The sequence below is a fragment of the Podarcis vaucheri genome, assembly GCF_965113315.1.
Source record: "Podarcis vaucheri genome assembly, chromosome: 8".
NCBI classification, from domain to species: domain Eukaryota; kingdom Metazoa; phylum Chordata; class Lepidosauria; order Squamata; family Lacertidae; genus Podarcis; species Podarcis vaucheri.
The window spans coordinates 92,221,494-92,244,719 of NC_138766.1; the positions used below are offsets into that span (position 1 = coordinate 92,221,494).

The following is a 23,226-nucleotide window of genomic DNA, read 5'->3' on the forward strand; positions in this document are numbered from 1 at the left end:
CCTTGCTACTGTCACCAGAGAATTCCTTTTGGGGTTTGGTCTCTGCCTATATACCGACACCACGAGGACCCAAAGAGCTCGTAAACTAGGTTTGGGAAACACCTGGGGACTTCTGGGTGTTGCTGGACTCCAGCTCCCATCAGCTGCAACTTAGGTGGCCAGTGGTCAAGGATGATGGGATTTGTAGTCCAGAAATGTCAGAAAGGTCGCAGGGTCTCCATCTCTACTGTAATGGAAGGAGTGATGCTTGGAGATTTGAGGTGGAGACCTCCAGCAGGAAAGGACAGCCTGGTTGGGTTTGGTTATGGGGTCTGGTGGATTCGGGGCAGGGTTCATTGCAGAAGCCCTTGAGCTGAGCAGAAAACAGCCTGGTCCCCTTAGTTTTAGCTGCTCTTCCTGAGATTTTAATCCTTCCCCCTTTAAACCCTGAAAATAACAGCACTCATTCACAGTTACGGTCACAATTAGGGTTTTTTTGTTTTTCCTTTGTTTTGTGCATCTTGCTGACTTTTTGCAGATATATTCTCAAAATTTTATACGTCTGTATTAAATAAGCAACCCTGAAAAAGGAGGCCCAAACCCCAAAGCCTTCAAGCCATACCTCAAGACTCGGCAGCTGCACCTCTTATGAAGAAGACTTTTCCTTCCCAAATGCATCCTCCCTATTTTCTCCTATCATGGGTGAAAACAGTACACTGCGATCACAGTCAACTTTTGTGATTTCAGCTAAGAGAGAGATAGTAGTAGTAGTAGTACTAGTAGTAGTAATAATAATAATAATAATAATAATAATTTATTATTTATACCCCGTCCATCTGGCAGAGTTTCCCCAGCCTCTCTGGGCGGCTTCCAACAAAGTATTAAAATACAGTGGTCTGTTAAACATTAAAAGCTTCCCCAAACAGGGCTGCCTTCAGAGGTCTTCTAAAAGTTTGGTAGTTTTTTATTTCCTTGACATCTGCTGGGAGGGCATTCCACAGGGAGGGCGCCACTACCGAGAAGGCCCTCTGTCTGGTTCCCTGTAACCTCACTTCTCGTAGGTATTGGCGGCCGCTCACCAGTCACCAGTCTAGCTGCCGCATTCTGGATTAGTTGTAGTTTCCGGGTCACCTTCAAAGGTAGCCCCACGTCGAGCGCATTGCAGTAGTCCAAGCGGGAGATAACCAGAGCATGCACCACTCTGGTGAGACAAAATAAAAAAAATCCTTCCAGTAGCACCTTAAAGACCAACTAAGTTAGTTCTTGGTATGAGCTTTCGTGTGCATGCACACGAATGCATGCACACGAATGTGTATCTGAAGAAGTGTGCATGCACAGGAAAGCTCATACCAAGAACTAACTTAGTTGGTCTTTCAGGTGCTACTGGAAGGAATTTTTTTTATTTTGACTATGGCAGACCAACACGGCTACCTATCTGTATCTGCTGAGACAGTCTGCGGACAGGGAGGGTCTCATCCTGTGTACCAGATGGAGCTGGTAGACAGCCACCCTGGACACAGAATTAACCTGCACCTCCATGGACAGCTGTGAGTCCAAAATGACTCCCAGGCTGCGCACCTGGTCTTTCAGGGGCACAGTTACCCCATTCAGGACCAGGGAGTCCCCCACACCCGTGATAGCCTATGCTTACCCATGGAGGCTCACTTACGATTTGGTTCCTGCTGAAGGCCTGGTGGAAATGGGTCCTGGGAACCATGCAACCCCCTCAAACCTGACATGAGTCCCTTCTCTTCCAGGGTTCGATTTTACCAGCAACGTCCTGGCCGGGAAGCTCTATGGGATTCCAGTGCGGGGAACCGTAGCGCATTCTTACATCTTGTCCTTCACCTCGCTGGCTGAGGTGAACCCGCGGGTTAGTATTTGGGGGGGGGGGAGACTTGACAGGTTGCAGAGGCATGTAGAATGTTTTAATTTTAGCCTTTCCTTTTTTTTCAATTTTATTTATTAACATTCTTATGTTACATCGGTAAAGAATATCACATTACAATACAGTGCTTATTATCATATAATTTTCAACATGTATACAAAATTTATGTACAAAGTTTATCTAAAGATAACAAAAAAGGAAGAGGGGGGAGAAACAAGGACAAAAAACTATTCCGAAGTCATATCTGTACCAACACTTTGGACTTCCTGTCTATCTCGTTTATTCCTTTTTTTACAGTTGAATGTACTCTTATTAATGTATATTTGTTTACATTTTGTCTAATACATTCCTATATTAATATGTACCCTTGGTACTCATCTTTTTAGCCTTTCCTTATTGTTGATTTTATCTTCTCGAAAGAGTTGCTTCTCAATCTACCGTTTGCTCCTCTCCGTAAACCTGGGGCTTTTGCTTTTTCAAAAACAATCGAGCGGTGCGTAAGTTTTACGGAATAAATGCACCAATGAGATCGCTGGTGTTGGGATACTGCCAGGGAGATAAAGTCCATCATGGCTCCAAGCCGTCTGCCGGACGATCCACCGATCTCCCGTAGGCACGCAGTATCATCGATTAGCGACATGAGTTTCTAGAAAATATCTTGCCACATTCTAGAGCTCATGCACACTCTTATCAGCAGATAATGCACAGCCAAAAGTTGCACGCAGGAGGGCATTATTTACAAGCTTTTATTCAGCGTTGATCAGAACAAAGAAAGACATGACTGCCTGCGTCAGTGTCTCCGACAGAGAGAGAAAACGAAAGCAATAGGAAACATAAACATCCTGTGAACAGGACATGCGCAGACTCTCTGACTCACAAAGCCTGCTCCCTTTTAAGGTGGAACGGAAATATCCTAACAGCTGGGTGGTCGGTCCAGAATCCCAAGATGGCGACCGGGCCTGGATTCTGATAGCTCTTCTGTTCCTCTATGCAGACCCTGATTCCACGACACGGAAAGGAGCCTGTGGATTTTCTGTCCTTAGTGGAGACATGGCTGAGCCGGGTTTGCCAACTGCTGCAAATCCCGCTGGAGACAGTGAACTATGGGGAGCTGGCTGCCTTCGTCTCCTACGCCATCACCTTCCCACAAAACTTCCAGGGTCTTTTGGACACCTTCTGTGTGATGAAGTAAGCTCTACACTCCAAACTTAAATTCCTTATTCTTGACTGCATTCACACCCCAAGGTCTCTTGCCTCCCTCCTCGTTTTATCGCCACAACAACGCTGTGAGGTAGGTTAGGCTAAGAGGCAGGGACTGAGCCCCAAGGCTACACACAGTGAGCTTCATGGCCGGGTGGGGATTCGAACCCTGGTCTCTTCTCAGGTCTGGCACTCTAACCACTGTACCACACTGTTCTGAGGCCAAGTGCTTACGATCTGAGGTTACATTGGGCTTTGCTTTGTTGTTGTTGTTGTTTAGTCGTTTAGTCATGTCCGCCTCTTGGTGACCCCCTGGACCAGAGCACGCCAGGCCCTCCTGTCTTCCACTGCCTCCCACAGTTTGGTCAAACTCATGCTGGTAGCTTCGAGAACACTGTCCCACCATCTCATCCTCTGTCATCCCCTTCGGAATGGAGAGGTTTGATCTTCTTGCAGTCCATGGGACTCTCAAGAGTCTCCTCCAGCACCATAATTCAAAAGCATCAATTCTTTGGCGATCAGCCTTCTTTATGGTCCAGCTCCCTACAAACTTATATTTATACAATACAGGGATCAGTCTAATTCTGCCAAGATGTTTCCTTTTTATTCCATAGTTTTCTAAATATTCTTTAAAAATTCCCCAATCCTTATACAGTGGTACCTCGGGTTACATACACTTCAGGTTACACACTCGGCTAACCCAGAAATAATGCTTCAGGTTAAGAACTTTGCTTCAGGATAAGAACAGAAATCGTGCTTTTGCGGCGCAGCAGCGGGAGGCCCCATTAGCTAAAGTGGTGCTTCAGGTTAAGAACAGTTTCAGGTTAAGAATGGACCTCCGGAACGAATTAAGTACTTAACCCGAGGTACCACTGTAGACTTTTTGTTTTGGTTGGCCTCTTATGCTTCCTGTCGCTTTTGCTAGCTGCAGATGTTCTACCATTAGGATCTGCCAGTCTTCCATCTGCCTTACGGTTTCTTGCAACCCCTTCGCTGCCCACAGGAGCGGCATCCCAAACTTCTGTGCCGTCGCCCTGGCGCTGAACGAGCTGGGCTACCGAGTCATTGGCGTCCGCCTGGACAGCGGGGACCTGGCCAAGCAGTCGGTGGAGATGCGGCGAGTGTTTCGCACCTGCAGCAAGCAGTGAGTGTGCGGCTGGTTCCCCTCGCGTCCCCCCCAGATTTGACCTTTCCAGGCGGAGACGTTACCGTGGAGCTGATGGCTGCTGATCAAGGCCTGATTCCTGATTCCAGCCAAACTCAGGTCCATCTCTAGATTTCTTTTGCTTCTCATGTTCCTCAGTGGCCTGTTTCACCGCCAGTGCTCAGGGTAGAGAACAGAAGGCCATTGCTCCAAACGTAGCCCTCCTCTCACCCTTGCCCTCTGGGCCCTTGGGGAAGGGCCACAGCTCAGTGATGAAGTGTTGGCTTTGTTTGCATATGGTCTCGGGTTCAATTCCCGGCATCTCCAGGTCTTTGGCAATCCCTCGTATGTGAGTAAGATCGTCTTCCATAAACACGGTTCTGAGTCCGTGACTGTGGAGGCCAATTCCAAATCCACACCTCCTTCCACAGTGGGGACATAGGTTTCCGGGTGGGAGTTGATCACGGTGTGGATTTGCCAAGTGTGCCTTCCTCTTAGCACGTTTCTCCCTTGCGTCCTGAGTTCGAGTGTCTTCAAAGCCCATGACACCTTTGGTAAAGGCTGTTCTTCAACTGGAGCGCTCGCAGGCCAGTGGTTCCCAGTTGTCAGTGTTTATACTACATTTTTTAAGATTTAAAATAATAATAATATAATAATAATAATTTATTATTTATACCCCACCCATCTGGCTGGGTTTCCCCAGCCACTCTGGGCGGCTTCCAACAGAATATTAAAATACAATAACCTATTAAACATTAAAAGCTTCCCTAAACAGGGCTGCCTTCAGATGTCTTCTAAAAGTCAGGTAGTTGCTGTTCTCTTTGACATCTGAAGGGAGGGCATTCCACAGGGCGGGTGCCACCACCAAGAAGGCCCTCTGCCTGGTTCCCTGTAGCCTCACTTCTCGCAGTGAGGGAACCGCCAGAAGGCCCTCAGTGCTGGACCTTTGCCTTGAGACAGCCTTTAAACCTCTTTTGTTGACCACCAGCATTATGCTTTCCATTTTAAAGTTTGGAATAGAGCAGTTGCTTTGGAAGACGATCCTCAGGCATCCGCACAACATGACCAGTCCAACAAAGCTGATGTTGAAGCATCATTGCTTCAACAGTTAGCAGGGCTGGGAAGACCCCGCTCTGAAACCCTGGATTGTGTCTGCCAGTCCGTGTGGACGATACTGAGATAGATCACAGAATCTGACATAGACTTCCAATGAAGGTGAATGCCAGAAGGTTCAGCACAGATACACGAAACAATTTCTTTTCACAGCACATAGTTGAACTGTGGAACTCCCCGCCACAGGAAGCAGTGATGGGTTTAGTAGAGGATTAGGCAAATTCTTGGAGAAGAGGGCTATCGAGGGCTGCTAGCCAGGATGGCTATTCTCTGCCTCCATAGCAGGAGCAGCAACTGAATCCCAGTTGCTGGAAACCACAGGAGGGGAGAGTTGCTCTTGTGTTCGAATCCTGCTTGCGGGTTTCCCACAGGTATCTGCTTGGCCCTGTGAGAACAGGATGTTGGACTAGATGGGTTCGCTTTGGCCTGATCCAGCAGCCTCTTGTGATCAGGGTGGATTTGATTTACCGTATATTTTTTCTCTATAAGACTCACTTTTTCCCTCCTAAAAAGTAAGGGGAAATGTGTGTGCGTCTTATGGAGTGAATGCAGGCTGCGCAGCTATCCCAGAAGCCAGAACAGCAAGAGGGGTTGCTGCTTTCACTGCGCAGTGATCCCTCTTGCTGTTCTGGCTTCTGGGATTCAGAATTTTTTTCCCCTTGTTTTCCTTCTCCAAAAACTAGGTGCGTCTTGTGGTCTGGTGCGTCTTATAGGGCGAAAAATACGGTAAATCAAATCCATTTAAATCACCCATTTAAATCACTAGTCAGTAAGACTTAATTTAAATCACTAGTCAGTAAGACTTGATTTAAATCTTTTTTTTTTTAACAGAAAGACTCATTCTTGCTAGTATAATCTTAATATTTACAACCAGATGAAGGTTTCGTTTTTGGAATAATAAATTTTCAGAGTAGTTTTTACACTTATATCGAAAATTGCTGATTTGGTTATACTGTAGGAAATACATAGGCAGATAATTATGAAATTATTGTGAGGTTTAATAAATTAACTGTTTATATTTGGGCAACTTTTCTGCTGTACTTTATTGGAAGGAGAACAACAATCATTTCCTTAACAACAATTTAAACAATTTATTTAACTAAAACAATTAACATTATAGCATATGTATCCATGTTTGTTAACTGATGTGGTTAAACTTTTTTTTTAAAAAAAACCTCAGTCTGAGTTTTAGCACACATGAAAAACTTAAAACAAATCCGTATTTCCTGATGAATAGCCTTTGGACTCTAATGTAACTTAAATAGAAAATCTTAAGAAATATTTTTCCTCCTAAAGCATTTTATTTTAAAAATCCAATTTAAATAAAAAATCCGATTTAAATTTTAAAAATTGGGTGGTTGTTTTTTTTTTTTTAAATGTGATTTTTATCCACCCTACTTGTAATGTCCTTACACTGCTTTTTTGCTTGTCTTGCCATCCAGCTTTCAGGTCCCCTGGTTCGAAGCAGTCCCCATCGCCGTGAGCAACGACGTCAGCGAAGAGAACCTTCGGGAGCTCTCTCAGGAGGTGAGGACATGCTTGCTCTTGCTCGAGTTTGGTGCGTGGGACGGGGAGACTCTCTGCGAGCAAATAATTGCAGCAGGTAATAGCAATAATTACCTGCAGCAGCATAGCTCAAATTATTCGGTGCTCCAAGGAAGCCCTGTAAAAGTTTGTCCTGGCCAGGTAAGGAAAAGAGATCGCAGACATTCGGTATTATTAATTTAATAATCATTTATTATTTATACCCCACCCATCTAACTGGGTTTCCCCAGCCACTCTGGGCGGCTTCCAACAAAATATTAAAAGTACAATAAAGCATCAAACATTAAAAACTTCCCTTAACTGGGCTGCCTTCAGATGTCCTCTGAAAGTCAGATAGTTGTTTATTTCCTTGGCATTTGATGGGAGGGCATTCCACAGGGCGGGCGCCACCACCGAGAAGGCCCTTGGAGCTGGACCTCAGTGTCTGGGCTGAACGATGGGGGTGGAGAGGCTCCTTCGGGTATTCTGGGCCGAGGTAAACTGGACACTATCAGGAACTTAGATATTCCAGGTTCCCTAGCCTATCGGAATGTTATTGGGAATATTATAATACTTGTCTCTTGCCCATCTGACTGGGTTGCCCCAGCCACTCTGGGCATCTTCCAGCAAAATATAAAAACACAGTCAGATGTACATCTTCTCCCTTTGGCTTCACTGTCTTGGAAATTGGGGTGGGTAGTTGGGGAAAAGTTACTGATTTCCAATAATAATAATAATAATAATAATAATAATAATAATAATAATAATAACAGAACATTAAAAACAGAATAAAACTTCAAACATTAAAAACTTCCCTAAACAGGGCTGGCTTCAGATATCTTCTAAATGTCAGATAGTTGTTTATTTCCTTGACTTCTGATAGGAGAGCATTCCACTGGGCGGGCGCCACCACAGAGAAGGCCCTCTGCCTGGTTCCCTGTAGCTTTGCTTCTCGCAGTGAGGGAACAGCCAGAAGGCCCTCGGAGCTGGACCTCAGTGTCCAAGTAGAACGATGGGGGTGGAGACGCTCCTTCAGGTCTACTGGGCCTTTGAGGCAGTTTAGGACTTTAAAGGTCAGCACCAACACTTTGAATGTGCTCGGAAATGTACTTGGAGCCAATGTAGGTCTTTCAGGACTGGTGTTATGCGGTCTCGGCAGCCGCTCCCAGTCACCAGTCTAGCTGCCGCATTCTGGATTAGTTGTAGTTTCCGGGTCACCTTCAAAGGTAGCCCCACATAGAGCGCATTGCAGTACTAGCTATCATGGTCCTTTCTGGGCCATCCCTCAGCCAGCAAGACGAAGACTATCATTTTTCTGAGTCTTGCAGGGTGATGCAGCGGTTTCACCCTCAAAGGCCTAGCGATTAAGTAGATTCCACACGCAAGAGTTTGAAGATGGCTCTTCGCTTGCAGGACGGCAGCTGTTAAAAGCAGCATCGTGCATGTATACTAAGTCCAGTGCAATGTGTTTCTCTCCCTTGAGCCCAGGAGAGGGTTTTCTTGATTCCAAAACTCCTTCGTCGCAGTGCATACGCTGTCGGTCCACAGCTCTGTCTGTCCGCACAAACTCAAGTGGGCACGACGTGTCCACACTCAGCAAAACAACACCATCAGCTTGATTGTAAACCACGAGCAAAACTCAGAGTGCTAAAATGAAGCGTTTACCAATGAGAAAAACTGAGAATAATGTAAGGCTTTCGAAAAGTTAAAATAGCGATAGTCTGGAAAAAGATTAAAACATATACCGGCTTTCTTAAACAGCATGATGCTTTACAGTGTTTCGCGAGCTGCTCTGTGATTCTTTTTATAATATAAAGTGGTCTAAAACATAAATAAATATGATTCTCCCCTTTTTGCAGATGATCGGGGGAAGGCTGAGGTTGTGATTCTTTTATTTATTTGTTTCTTCATTCCATTGGCTTCTGAGCCATCTTTCAAAACCTAATTATTTTTCCAAAGTAGCAATTATGACTTGGCCAAGTGGGCTGAGGGCCTCTGGTCTATTTAGAGCAAGCTGTTCTAGCTTTTACTCTGCCAGCCCTTTTTCGTGGCAGGAGAAGGCGTTGAAACTGACCTCCTTTTGAGTTTCTGAGCGTTTCGGCATGTTCCCGAGGCGGCTGGCTGCTGTGTGGGACGCAGAGAAGCGCCTGCGATGCCCATTAGCCGAGGGCGGACAACTCAATTGTTCTCTTTTGCTGTGTCCTCTTGCCAGGGGAATGAAATAGACATGATTGGCGTGGGCACTCACCTGGTGACGTGCACGCTTCAGCCGTCCCTGGGCTGCGTCTACAAGGTAAGCCAGTTCTTCCACAGAGACGCGCTGGCAGGGCCAGAATCTCTTGGGCTCTGCGGCTCGGGTCAAATCTATCCTCTAATGATTAACAGAGGGGGAAAGAGAGTAACCTTTATGAGCCTGCTGGCGTGATGTTGCTGTTGTTGTTTAGTCATTTAGTCATATCCTACTCTTTGTGACCCCATGGACCAGAGCACACCAGGCCCTCCTGTCTTCCACTGCCTCCCACAGTTTGGTCAAACTCATGTTAGTAGCTTCGAGAACACTGTCCCACCATCTCGTCCTCCGTTGTCCCCTTCTCCTTGTGCGCTCCATCTTTCCCAACATCAGGGTCTTTTCCAGGGAGTCTTCTCTTCTCATGAGGTGGCCAAAGTCTTGGAGCCTCAGCTTCAGGATCTGTCCTTCCAGTGAGCACTCAGGGCTGATTTCCTTCAGAATGGATCGGTTTGATCTTCTTGCAGTCCATGGGACTCTCAAGAGTCTCCTCCAGCACCAGAATTCAAAAGTGTCAATTCTTTGGTGATCAGCATTCTTTATGGTAGCTTTTCAGAAACGGGGATGCATTGGGAGACAGAATTTTGTAAATGTATAAGCCAGCTTTTGGCAAGCTGGGGCCTTCCAGGTGTTTTGGACTACAACTCCCATCAGCCACAGCCAGCATGACTGGCTGTGGCTGATGGGAGTTGTAGTCCAAAGCTTGCCAAAGGCCAATAAAAGCATTATCTACTAGCAGTTGAGGTATTAAAGGAGGATTTGGGCTGGGTCTTTCTTTCTTTCTCTCTCTCTCTCTCTCTCTCTCTCTCGCCAAAACAGCGTATTTGATCCCCTAATTCAGATCCATAGAAATCTATCCTTCGGGTCATCGAGGATGATCACTATGCAGCACCCAGATGTTGTATGGAAGCTCTACCTTTCTAATCCACTAGCAAAAGCTTCCTGCACATTTTTAAATCTTGAGGACTAGAAGATTGCTGCTGCTTCTTTTAACGAAGGCAAAGCTTTTCACATTTCTGCAGTCTGCATTTCCTTCCTAATCTCACCCTGAGCAGCGTAAGAGCACCTTGGGTGCAAAAAAAGAATTTTTGCTGCCACATTAAAGGTAAAGGGGCCCCTGACCATTAGGTCCAGTCGTGGCCGACTCTGGGGTTGCGGCGCTCATCTCGCTTTACTGGCCGAGGGAGCCGGCGTACAGCTTCCGGGTCATGTGGCCAGCATGACTAAGCCACTTCTGGCGAACCAGAGCAGCGCACAGAAACGCCGTTTACCTTCCCGCCGGAGTGGTACCTAGTTATCTACTTGCACTTTGACAAGCTTTCAAACTGCTAGGTTGGCAGGAGCAGGGACCGAGCAACGGGAGCTCACCCCATCGTGGGGATTCGAACCGCCGACCTTCTGATCGGCAAGCCCTAGGCTCTGTGGTTTTACCCACAGCACCATCCGCATCCCTTACTGCCACATTAATGGTATCCAAATATAGATTATTCCGGGAGCCTTGGGTTCTGTATGATACCTCTTCCTCCTCACCCGCCAAATTTACCTGCCTGCCTGCCACCTCTCTCTGCTCCTTAATTCCCACTATCAGCACCAGATTGCTTTAAAGCTCCAGGAACTGCAAAGAACAACAAGTAGATTTGATTCCTTGAAAGAGATTCCGCCTGAGCACCGTATTTAATAGGGTGCCCCACATAATCCCGCCGTGCATTTGCCTGCCTGCCACCATCTTGTCTCCGCATCCTTCCCTCCATCGGTATTGCCATTATCCTAAACGAAAACCAGGTTGCTTCCATGAACAACTGCCTATCTCTCTGTCCATAGCTGGTGGAGGTGAACGGTTCCCCGAGACTGAAGGTAACGGAAGACAAAGAGAAAACAACCTTACCTGGAATCAAGCGAGTCTACAGGCTCTGGGATGCTGCAGGTGAGATTCTGGGGACTGATTTTCGAACATAGGAAAAAGGAGGTGCCTTCTGTTCTAAGAGTCCATTGCTCTCTGTATAATAATAATAATAATAATAATAATAATAATTTTTTATATATACCCTGCCCTTCCCGGTTCAAAAACTAGGCTCAGGGCGGCTAACAACAAATCTAAAACACTTAATTGTAAAAGCAGCATAAAATGCAGTATAAAAACCTGAATAAGAATAAAATTCAAAATTCAGAAATCAATTAGATAATCCCCAGGGCTTGCTGGCTGAATTGGTCCTACTTGGGCCAGTGAGGAGGCCAGGGGAGAATTAGCTGTGGGGTCTAAGAGCAGGTGATCTTCATAAAAGGGGAGGGAAGAGAAAGGAAATAAAAGATCAGGCTGAATTCAAATTAAAGGCCAGGCGGAATAGCTCTGTCTTACAGGCCCGACGGAAGGAGGTGTAACACCAAAGAGGTGTTAGGCCCAGAGGTCTAACAGAAGTCCTCAGGTCTAGAGGGCAAATAGTTCTCTATCAATGTCCCTTCCTCAAGTACTTCTGCTTGGTTGGAAATCAAAGAATCGTAGAATTGAGTTGGAAGGGACTCGCGGGTCATCTAGCCCAACCCCGTTCTGTGTAGGAATCTCAGCTAAACATCCATGACAGTTGGCCACCCAACCTCTGCTTAAAAAACCTTATGAGGAACGGTTGAGGGATTTGAGGGTATGTTTATCCTGGAGAAGAGGAGACTGAGAGGAGATGGGATAGGCCTTCTTCAGCTATCCAAAAGGATGCCACATGGAGGATGGAACAAGCTTGTTTTCTCCTGCTTGAAAGGTAGGATTCGAATCCATGAGTTCAGGTAACAAGAAATGAGATTCCGACTAAACATTCAGAAGAACTTTATGGGGCTAAGAGCCATTCAGCTGTGGACTTGGGGGAACATCTGTCAGGGAGTCTTTAGCTGTGATTCCTCTATTGCCAGGGTTGGACTGGCCAGAGTGGTGCATGCCCTGGTTATCTCCCGCTTGGACTACTGCAGTGCGCTCTATGTGGGGCTACCTTTGAAGGTGACCCAGAAACTACATATAATCCAGAATGCGGCAGCTAGACTGGTGCCTGGCAGCGGCTGCCGAGACCATATAACACTGGTCTTGAAAGACCTACACTGGCTCCCAGTACGTTTCTGAGCACAATTCAGAGTGTTGGTGCTGACCTTGAAAGCCCTAAACGGCCTCGGTCCAGTAAACCTGAAGGACCGTCTCCACCTCCATCGTTCTGCCCGGACACTGAGGTCCAGTGCCAAGGGCCTTCAGGCTGTTCCCTCACTGCGAGAAGCGAAATCACAGGGAACCAGGCAGAGGGCCTTCTCGGTGGTGGCGCCCACCCTGTGGAACACCCTCCCACCAGATGTCAAAGAGAACAACAACTGCTAAACTTTTAGAAGACATCTGAAGGCAGCCCTGTTTAGGGAAGCTTTTAATGTTTAATAGGTTATTATATTTTAGTGTTCTGTTGGAAGCCGCCCAGAGTGGCAGGGGAAACCAGTAAGATGGGCAGAGTATAAATAATAAATTATTATTATTATTATTATTATAGCTAACCCTTGGGGGTTCCTTCCAACTCTACAATTCTGTGGTTCTATACCTGGCCTTTCACTGTCATTCCTCTCTTTTGGTCACGATCCTGCCCTTCTTTCGCTTGCAGGCTTCCCGTGCATGGATCTCATGACTTTGGAAAAGGAACCTCCTCCAAGGGCCGGGCAGGAAGTGGACTTCTGGCTAGTGGGAACGACCCAGGAAGCTGGAAAAGTGACTCCTTCGGCAGTCGAAATGCTGAACCGCGTCTACCTCAAAGATGGGCAGGTGGGGAGGAAGACCCCTGTTGTCTTCTCTTTGCAAGACTTCATGTGGGCCGATGTTGCTTTGCATTTAGGGCTTGCCTCTGAAGATGGTTTGGAAACTTCAGCAGGTGCAGAATTCAGCGGCCAGGAAGCTCATCGGAGCAGGACAGTTTAAGCATATTACACCAATGCACTGGCTGCCAATCAGTTTCCGGTCCCAATTCAAAGTGCTGGTCTTGACCTGCAAAGCCTTAAATGGCTCAGGACCGCAATACCTCAAGGACCGCCTCTTTCCATATGAACCTACCCGGACCCTGAGATCACCTTCTGAGGCCCTAATTCGTGTGCCTCCTCAAGAGGTCTGCAGGGTGGCAACACGAGAACGGGGCCTTCTCTGCGGTGGCTCCCCGTTTGTGGAATGCCCTCTCCAGGGAAGTTCACCTGGCGCCTTCATTATACACCTTTAGGCACCAGGCATAAACATTGATCTGATGCCCTTTTAAGTTTGTTTTTTGTAGGGGGTGGGCCATTGGGTTGCTGATTTTATTATGTATTTTGTGGTTTTATATTTTGATTTTTCTCTGTGAACCGCGCTGAGACCCCTGGGTATAGGACGGTATATAAATTCAAAAAATAACAATAATAATTTATGCCAGCTGCAGCATAGAGCCTTGTGCCTTCTGGCCAGGGTGGGGTCAGAGCCCAAATGAGAGCGAAGTAAAATATTTCAGGGCTCGTTGAAGATCCGAGTTCTCATTTGAGTCGTCAGTTTGGGTGCAGAGAGCTGGAGGAGGAAAGCAGTTTCTCTGTCTGTCAGCCGTTGTTGTGCCACGTGACTAAACCGGGCAGAACAGCTGCTATTCAGGGATGCTTAAATATAAAAAAAATGCTGAGTGCTTTTACCCTGAATGGCACCTTCTTGTCTTCCTAAGCAGGGTTAAGTACCACGCATCCATTGCAATGCTAAATAAGCCTCCTGATTGACTGATGATTGCATTATTGACTATCAGGATATTGGGTATATCCTGGGAGATTGTAACTAAAAATCAGGAAGAACTTTCTGGCAGTACGAGCTGATGGACTCTCCTTCTCTGGAGGTTTTAAAGCAGAGATTGGATGATCATTGGTCTGGGATGCTTTTGTTAAGATTCCTGCATTTCAGAGGGTTGGACTAGATAACCCTCGTGGGTCACTTCCAACTCTACAATTCTGTGATTCTCTCTCCCCAGCACCGTATTGTTCTTTGCCTCAGGCAGCCAAGGTGTCTTGGGGATCGTCTCTGGTTGGAAGACAGTCCCCAGCTCCTGAATTAGATGGGATTTTGGTCTGCTTTTAGGATTTTATTCCCGATTCTAGAACATTTTGAAATGCTTTCCTTCTGCCTTTCCCACCACGAAGGTCTGCCAGCCACTCCCCAGCCTTGTGGAGATCAAGGACCATGCGCAGGCCTCGCTGAACAAGCTCAACCCTGCGCACAAGAGACTGAAGGACGCAGAGACCTACAAGGTACAAATGGGCCTAACGATGCCGATTCAGAATCTCTTAATGTGGATTATGATTATGTTTATTATTTATACCCCGCCCATCTGGCTGAGTTTCCCCAGCCACTCTGGGTGGCTCCCAATCGAGTGTTAAAAACAATACAGCATTAAATATTAAAAACTTCCCTGAACAGGGCTGCCTTCAGGTGTCTTTTAAAAATAGGATAGCTGCTTATTTCCTTCACATCTGCTGGGAGGGTGGAAAGGGATTGAACCCAGGGATCGAACCCACCCCAGTGCAGATCCTGCTGAGCTGAAGCACTTCTTCCCTGCCTGGATAGCTCAGCAGGTTAGAGTGTGGTGTTGAGAACGCCAAGGTTGCAGGTTCGAATCCCCATATGGGGCGGCTGCATATTCCTGCATTTCCCCTAGATCATGGGGGGCCAGATCCGGCTTTAGGGAAACTTTTAATGTTTGCTGTTTTACAGTATTTTTATTTTTATTTTTTTGGAAGCCGCCCACAGTGGCTGGGGAAGCCCAGCCAGATGGGCGGGGTATAAATAAATATAAATATAATAATAATAATAATAATAATAATAATAATAATAATAATAATTGCCTTCTCAATTTGGCCCGCAGACGGTCCAGGAATCAGCGTGTTTTTACATGAGTAGAATGTGTCCTTTTATTTAAAACACATCTCTGGGTTATTTGTGGGGCCTGCCTGGTATTTTTCCATGAGTAGAATGTGTGCTCTTATTTAAAATGCCTCTCTGGGTTATTTGTGGGGCATGGGAATTCGTTCCATTATTTCTTTCAAAATATAGTACGGCCCCCCACAAGGTCTGAGGGACGGTGGACCGGCCCCCTGCTGAAAAAGTTTGCTGACCCCTGGCCTAGCTGGTCTTTAGGGGGTCCCTTCCATCTCCTACAATTCTGTGATCCCTCTTTCTCAACTTTTCCTGCTCTCAGGTGGCTGTGACAGAAAAGCTCCACCGGCTTCTCCTCGATCTCCAGAGAGGCAGCCAGTGACCCGCAAAGCCTTTTACCATGCCTGGGGGGGGCGGCGGCAGCACCCCCTCCGTGTCGTGCCTCGGATCCTGCTCCCAGCCACCACCGCCGCCTCATCAGCTACAGACGCAGCACCTTTCCTGTGCCTTAAGAACTGAAAGTGCCCCTTTGCACTCAACGGATCTGTCTAGGAATGTATTGCACACTGCCAGTGTGGGAATTGGGGGGGGGGGGGCTGGGAACAAACCTCATGAATGGAGAGCTCGAGGAGCACCTGTAGGACAGGTTTCTGCAGGTAGAATTCAGTTCAGGGCAATTGCAGTCTGGTTGCTATTTTCCAGTGGGACTCAAATCACCTGCTGGCAGATTCGGGTTGCACAAGTTGTTTGGGAGGCCTTACACAGCAAATTCCACACACACACACACACCCCGGCACAAAAAAGACTGAACTTTTTGCAATAGTAGAGATCCATGCGGGTGGCGCTGTGGGTTAAACCACAGAGCCTAGGATTTGCCGATCATAAGGGTGGCGGTTCGAATCCCCACAACAGGGTGAGCTCCCGTTGGTCGGTCCCAGCTCCTGCCAACCTAGCAGTTCGAAAGCACGTCAAAGTGCAAGTAGATAACTAGGTACCGCTCCAGCGGGAAGGTAAACAGCGTTCCTGTGCGCTGGTCTGGTTCGCCAGAAGCGGCTTAGTCCTGCTGGCCACATGACCCGGAAGCTGTACGCCGAATCCCTCGGCCAATAAAGAGAGATGAGCGCCGCAACCCCAGAGTCGGTCACGACTGGACCTAACGGTCAGGGGTCCCTTTACCTTTTACTGAGAAAGTTGTGGGGCAACGCTTGCTTTGACTTCCAGTCACGCACGAACAAATGAGGAGGGATGCTTATTCAGTAGCCAACGTTGCCTCGTCTAACCTGCAAACAAATCAGGATGAATTCTCCATAAAGCAGGTTGCCCTGGAAGCACCCAAAAGACAACATTTTGTGCAGGTAAAGTGATATTTGCCTCAAACTGGATCCTGGATCAGGCAAACCAGAGGCAAAATAGTGGTCCAGGAAAATAGGGGCATGGGGTTTCCAGTGAGGATTTTCCCCACTGGGTTGGCGAGCCCTCGCCCCCCTCTCAATATTCAGCATTTGGGGGGGGGGAGAACAGGTCGGAACTGCAACAAAATGTTGCAGTTTATCCCCCCCTGCCCCCGGTGCAGTATCCTCCCAGGTACTACAAGCTGCAAGGGACTCAGTTCGCTCCGCACCCCCCCCCCCAGCTGTCAGAGCTGGAGTCAAGACGCAGGTCCGCAAGAAAGGAAGCAAATCTTTGATGCCAGTGAAGTTAACTCTTTATTCAGTGGAAGGAGATGCAACTCTGCCTAGTCTTCCACCTTCTCTAAGCCTCCTCCCTCTCCCAGATGTTTTCCAAGCAGCCTCAAACTCCGTTTCTGCACCTCTGGCCTCTGTTCTGCCATCCGCATTGTTCTGTGCCTTCTTGGAGACCAGGGGGAAAAGGGAGACTGACTCCCTGGATTTCTCTGCCATCTCTTGACACCCCCCCCCCCCTGCTTCAGCCTTAGAGTCCAAACTGCTCTCTGTCACAGGCTCTTCCTGCTCACTAAACCCAGTCGCCCCCTCGGCATTCATCATCTCTGGCCTCTCCTGTGTCTCGCCACCAATGCCCTGGCTCTCAGCCTTGCTCCTCCAGGGTTTCTCTTGGGGGGGGGGTCCCCAGCAGGTGCTTCGCACCACTCCTCTGCCTCCAGCCAGTCCCTGACACCTGAATTGAACTTTATTATTATGGTCACAGACCAGTTCCAGCTCACTTACAATATCAGGAAAATCATAACACACAAGAGGAATACATTGAATTGCAGTTGGGTAAACCAGAAACCATACAGATATAGCAGCAGTTAAAAATATATATTAAATCTTGATCACTAAAATATAACCTAAAATTGTCATTTAAAACCTTAATCATTTTGGTAGTACAGCTTGTTCCCCAAGTTTTAGGGCAGTCGCACAGAATTTGGCCCCCCTTAGCGTGATCTCTAGATCCTTGTCCTCTACCAGGAGTTTTAGACATTGGAGTTCGTTTGGAGATTTTTGTATAACGGGAGTGATAAATACCGAGCATTTGTCTCCAGAGAAACGGCAGCGTAACAAGACATGAGAGACAGTTTCTACCTCCATCAAGCCGCAGGGGCAAACTCGTTCCACGTACGGTTTACCCTCGAATCTGCCCTGCAATCTGTCCCTGACACCCGTTTTCCTTTTCCAATGGACATTTGACATTCCGTGGCACCCGCTGAACATGCTTGGTCCTTATCGGGCTGGGTTTATGTGTTTGTGTCCCCCTGCCCACCAACGTACTACTGCAAATCTTGCATTAAGATACACCCCTCTCGTTCCTCGCGGGTCCTGTTTTGACCCCACTGCCGCCGCCACCAACCACCCAGAAGTTGGCTTCGATTCTAAACGGGAGCATCCAAACAGGACTAACCTATTGTGGCATAGACAGATTTAACAGTGCCTTGAATGTTAGCAATCCTGGCTTTTATACCTGTATGAGAACATACTGGACTGCATGTATTCTCCTCTTAATTTTTGCGTGTGGCTTAATTGTACCAGTCTTTAGGGGGAATCGTACCGCTTTCAAATAAATGCATATAAATTTCTGTACGCAAGAGAAATAAATTGTGCAATCCTTATTCTAGACGTGTATATCTGTCTGTCTGTTGCAATGTGGATTTGGAATATGTGGTTTTTGCTATAGATTAGGTTCTGCCCTGGCAAGATGGAGAAATAACTGATTTGCACCCACAGCTGTTGGGGAAACTGTGAGTTTAGTCAAATTAGGGGTGGAGAAGCTTTGACCAATGTTGCCGAACTACAACTCCCATCATCCCCAGAAAGCATTGCAAGCGACCAGAGATGGGAGTTCAGAAATATCTAGGGGCCCAAAGGTTCCCCGCAACCCAATTTAAGTATCTTTGCTGGCTCTTTACCATGGCACTGAAATGCGAGTTTCAAAATGCCGGCAGAAACCAGGGAAAGCTGCCATCTTTTGCGTGCTTGGTTTTGGAAGCAGTGTTGGGGCGAGTGGTTTGATCTGCAAAGTTTCAAAACTTTGTTCTGCCTTTCACCCACCATTTGCAAATAAAGGCATTGCCTTTTCCCAAAACCAGCAGGGCGACTTCAACATCAAAAGACGTGTGACCGCATTTCCAAAGAACAAGCCGTTCTTTGCAAACGGTACTTGGAATGAGTTTGGCAGAATGACGCTTGCGTTGCTTTCCCCAAAGGAATATGGCACGCATAGTTCTCATTTTGTCCTCACCATAGATGTGAAGTCGACTAGGCCCAGAATTAGTGGCTGTCTCAAGGTCACCTAAGTGGACTTCACTGGATGTGAACCCCGGTCTCCCAGGTCACCTGAACTTCACTTGAAAGCAGTTCCCACAATTGCTGGGTGAACCGAATGTGAATTTAAGTTCCATTTTGGGGAGTGGAATCGGGTGAGAGCACCTTGATACCTGTGCCAAGGACTGAACCAGGTGGGCTGCCAGATGATTGACAGGTGGATAGTCCCACTCACCTGTCAAAGTTGGGGGGGGGGAGATAAAGATCCGGCCCACCAAGGCAGGGGGCCTCTCCAAGCTCAGATTCCGGCACGCCAGGCAGAAATTGTACCCCTGGGCTATGCTAGTAGGCTTGTCCATCCTATTCCTTTATGGGGCTGGAGACCTTTGATCCCAAATAACCCAGTAACAGCCACACAAGCAGATACACCCCTCCCCTGCCCCTGGGATTCATTCTGAAATCTTTAAAAAGTGGCCCTCTTTCAACTCCAGCCAGCTTTTTCAAGCTTTTAATGCAATTCCCCCCCTAGAATAAAATGAAAAACGCCAAACCAGAAAGCAGATAGCAGAAGTCTAATTTATTGAAACAGGCCAACAAACACGCCAATAAATGCTCAACTCTCTGGGTTCACATTTTTCAAAAGCGTCGGCAAGCAGGAATAAAGGTTTCAAAAGTCAACATGCAACAACGGTTGCCAGAAGGCCCTCCGGATCATCTTTTCCTTGTACTTCTGTGTAGTTACTTTTCACCAAACAAGCACAAATAACAACGCACCTGAAATGAACGAAACCAGAACCGCTCCTTAAACAGAGACCCCCAAAGAGGCGCAAAGCACTTTCACAGCATCCCCGAAGGGAAGTGCCGCGCGAGGAACTGTCGGGCAACTTTTTCAGACGGCAGCTCCTTTCTCCGGGCTGGAAGAACGCGATTTGGCTTTCTCCTTCTCCTTCTCCTTCTCCTCCTTCTCCGCCGGCGGCAGGCTCTCTTTCGCCGTCCCGGCGGCGTCGGAAGCCTTGAGGATGGTGATGGGGATGGTCCTCTCCCCGACGGACTTGGGGACCAGGCGCGGCGCCTCGATGCTGAGACACCCCAACTCGGAGGAGAAGTTGCAAGCCAGCGCCTCGATGTTGGCGTCTCCGGGCAGCAAGACCTCCTTGCGCACCTCGCGGAACTCGTGCGAGACGCAGCCGTCCGTCCCCTCGGTTTTCTTGTCGTGCTTGGCGCTCACCGTCAGCTTCCTGCCTTCCACCTTCACCGACAGCTCCTCGGGCTCGAAGCCGGTCACGTCCAGGGAGTACAGGTAGTCGCTGGTGCCGTCGTCGTCGTCCTCGTCGTCGTCCAGGCAGCGCCTGTCGACTTTCCTGCCGCGGCTCCTTCGCCGTCGGCCTTCGCGCCGCGTGGCCAGGCACGGGTACGCGTCCACCAGCACCACGCGCATCTTCTCCATCTCCTCCAAGTGGTTCTGCATGTCCACCACCAGCTGGTCCAGCAGGCTCCGAGGGGGCATACCCACCGGCACGTACTGGACGCAGGAGTCCCGGCCCGACGTGCGCGCCAGGGCGCGCCGGGGGCGGCAGTCCCGGGAGAAGCTCGCCATGCGCGGCCGTCGGGCGAACCTCGGGCCAAAGCGGCTCCCTTGCTTCGCCTGCCCGCCCCGACGGGACTCTCCCCGGGCTTTTGGCGCCTTCTCGACGGGGGGGAGGAGCCCAGGCAGCTGCCAGCCGCGGCCCGGAGCGAGGAGGTGGGAGAAGCGCGGCGGCTTGGCTGCCCGCGCTCTCCTTGCAAAACGGGCGCGCTCGCCGTCGGGTCTGCAGCGCCTGAGCTTTGCGCGCTGTCCTGCAACCTCGGTTTGCAAACGGCGGTGCTGCTATTGTGTAGCCAAAGTTGAGCCCCTTTAGGTCCCGCGCCCCGTTTAAGTGTTTGGGCGCCTCAACTTTGGCAGCACGCTTGTCCGTGATGCGCCCTTCTGCAAATAAAAGCAGCCGTTTTCAAGGGACTAGACGGGGGTGCAAGTACTGTAAAGTGCATATAGCCCAGGCAATTGTTGCAAACAATAAATGCAACATCACTTTTTAAAATATAAATTGTGCTGACATCGGTATTTTGCAAAAAGCATTTCCCCCCTGCAATAAGGTGAGAGAAGGCTGCTTACAGCCGCATTGAAGGTATTTCAGGGTATTTGCATTAAAAAAAAAAAACCGCGTCCACGTTTTTGCTATGCATGTCCATTTGCAGTTATCTTCAGGAGAGCAGGAGGCAGGGTCAGCACCTAAAGAAATGATTGGGGTTACATCTGCAGGCAACACATTTCGTATTCCTGGAAACGCTTGGGTTTTCTCCCCCAAACGTAGCTTTGCACCAGGCACTGGAAGGTGTTGCCTCCTTTTAGCTTAATGCACTGCACTTACCGTGTTTGCCACTTTTCCACACTACAGAGTGCCCAAAACACCTCACAACAGATATTAGGTGTGCCATAAAGCCTGGAGACTTCTGCACAACTGCTTTAACTGCAAGTAGAGAGCGTTGGGGATGCTTGTACGTGCAGCTGTAGACTGCAAATTATGAAACTGTCAAGAAGGGCTACTGTCTCCTCAGTGTGTAATAGTGGAGATTTTATTTTATTTTATTTTTTGCAAAAATCAATCCTAGTCTTCGTTTAGGATTTTGGTAGAACGACCCTGTTACTCAGAAGGAAGTCCCGTTGATGAGTGAATTTGACATGCATTTTAACAGGCGACACTGTCTTCTAAAATCCTTATTTTTCAAACTCGTGATTTTATTTATATTTTAGGGGGAAACAGATTAACTTGTCTTTTCACCCCCGATTCTATTGGTATACTTTAAGTGGCATATAAACCCTGTTTGCTAAGTAAATAAGTGTGCAATAAGGATTGCAGCCTATAGAAGGACATGAATTTGATCCCGTCAGAGAAACTTGTTCCTATGTCCTCCCGAATGAGAGTCCTACGCTCAGAAAGGGAAGGACCTCTTCCAGTTGACCCTGAAATTTTGTTGGGTGTTCTGGATGCTTTTTTGTGTGTGGAGGGGTGTCCTAAATTTTCAGCCAAGAGCTGAATATCTAGTTTCTAAGGTGTTAGAATATAAATGCTGTTCCATGGCCCTGCCTTGCATCACCATGTGCAAAAAAGCATGGTTTTATTTTCAGTTAAAAGCAGAAACTGCCCACAAAACTTCCATCATATGATCAAGTAGCCCTTTTGGATGGGCTCATTCTCTCAGGCATTTGCTTGTTATCAGGCAGGAGGAAATAATAATAATAATAATAATAATAATAATAATAATAATAATAATAATAATAAAAAATATCCTGCCCTCCCCAGCCGAAGCTGGGCTCAGAGCAGCTAACAATAGTAAAAATAACACAATTTACCATAAAATCACAATCAATTAATTGAAATACATTGAAATAGGGGTTGGCAGGCTATAGCACTGCTCCTTAAACTTTTTATCTGGGCCACGCATTCAGAATAAAAATTTGTGTGCGCTGCTCCAGTTTTTTTCTTGATGAGAAATGCACTGGGGGAAAACAAAAAAACAACAACAACTACCAGTGCTTGGTTTACAAGATAGAACGCAACTACTTTATAATATGATCGTGGGACATCCAAAAAGCATGCAAACAACCAGCTGAAATTTGAAAGAAGGAATGCTCTCCAGGTGAGGGCAGGAATAGCCAGGAGCTTTGGGGAGAGGCCAGCGGCTGATGAATATGTGTTGGCAGTTTCTGGATGGTGTTTCTATCTCTTGGCTCATATTTGTGAGTCAAGGTCATCTTGCCAGCGCCAGGAACAACAGAAGAGGAAGGCTCCAGAAATGTCTGGAAGGCCACTGCAGAGGATAAAAGGAGGTGCTGAAGCTTGTCAGAGACAGACGCCGGAGCGGAAAGAGACACTGCAGGCACCTGGAGCCCAGAGAGAGAGAAACAGACCGTCCTGCTGAGCCATGCTAAGCTTCTCGAGATCCGGAGGGTTGCAGCACGGGGGTTATTATGGGTCCAACCTCATCTCCCCGCAGCTTTACAGCAGAGATCCAAGAAGCGGCCACAGGTGGCTGGAGGTTCCGCAGAACCTCTCTGCGCAGCCCCAGGTGGATGAGATGGGGAGGCCGAGGGTCTTGCATGCAGGTAGCTATCCCCAGAACCTCTTTGCGCAGCCCCAGGTGGATGAGATGGGGAGGCCGAGGGTCTTGCCTGCAGGTAGCTATCCCCACATCTCCTGGGCAGCCCCAGGCCAGGAAGGGCAGGGCAGCCGAAGCCTTGTCCCCAAAGTCAGCTTCCAGGAGAACACAATCACGTACCAGCTCTGCCTGGACATGGCCGGGTTTTTGGCGGACGAGCTGACCGTGAAGATGGACGGGAGGAAGCTGACAGTGTCTGGGAAGCACAAGAAGAAGACCAGGTCGGAAGACGACCTCCTCTTCCACGATCACAGAGAGGTCCTCAGGGAAATTCTCCTGCCGGAAGAT

The 23,226-nt window shown here is 48.0% G+C and overlaps 2 protein-coding genes across 2 annotated transcripts in view; one reads left to right on the forward strand and one right to left on the reverse strand.

Moving 5' to 3' along the window:
- Nucleotides 1–18,094, forward strand: part of NAPRT (nicotinate phosphoribosyltransferase) — a 28,153-nt gene extending 10,059 nt beyond the window's left edge. Inside the window, exons 5-13 of the mRNA XM_082235711.1 lie at nt 1,737–1,852; nt 2,862–3,055; nt 4,071–4,211; nt 6,767–6,851; nt 9,061–9,141; nt 10,957–11,059; nt 12,756–12,913; nt 14,290–14,397; nt 15,345–18,094. Of these exons, the coding sequence (XP_082091837.1) occupies nt 1,737–1,852; nt 2,862–3,055; nt 4,071–4,211; nt 6,767–6,851; nt 9,061–9,141; nt 10,957–11,059; nt 12,756–12,913; nt 14,290–14,397; nt 15,345–15,404 (1,046 nt within the window). The 3' untranslated portion in view covers nt 15,405–18,094. The remainder of the gene's footprint in view (nt 1–1,736; nt 1,853–2,861; nt 3,056–4,070; nt 4,212–6,766; nt 6,852–9,060; nt 9,142–10,956; nt 11,060–12,755; nt 12,914–14,289; nt 14,398–15,344) is intronic.
- A 1,205-nt stretch (nt 18,095–19,299) lies between these two features.
- LOC309539564 (heat shock protein 30C-like) lies at nt 19,300–20,693 on the reverse strand. The gene has a single exon (XM_082235935.1). It carries the CDS (start codon nt 20,336–20,338, stop codon nt 19,631–19,633), a length of 708 nt encoding a protein of 235 aa, XP_082092061.1. The 5' UTR covers nt 20,339–20,693; the 3' UTR covers nt 19,300–19,630.
- Between the last annotated feature and the right edge of the window lie 2,533 nt (nt 20,694–23,226).

What these genes read in the sequence shown, in the direction of transcription:
- LOC309539564 (XM_082235935.1), bottom strand. Translation starts at nt 20,338, where the DNA reads ATGGCGAGCTTCTCCCGGGACTGCCGCCCCCGGCGCGCCCTGGCGCGC.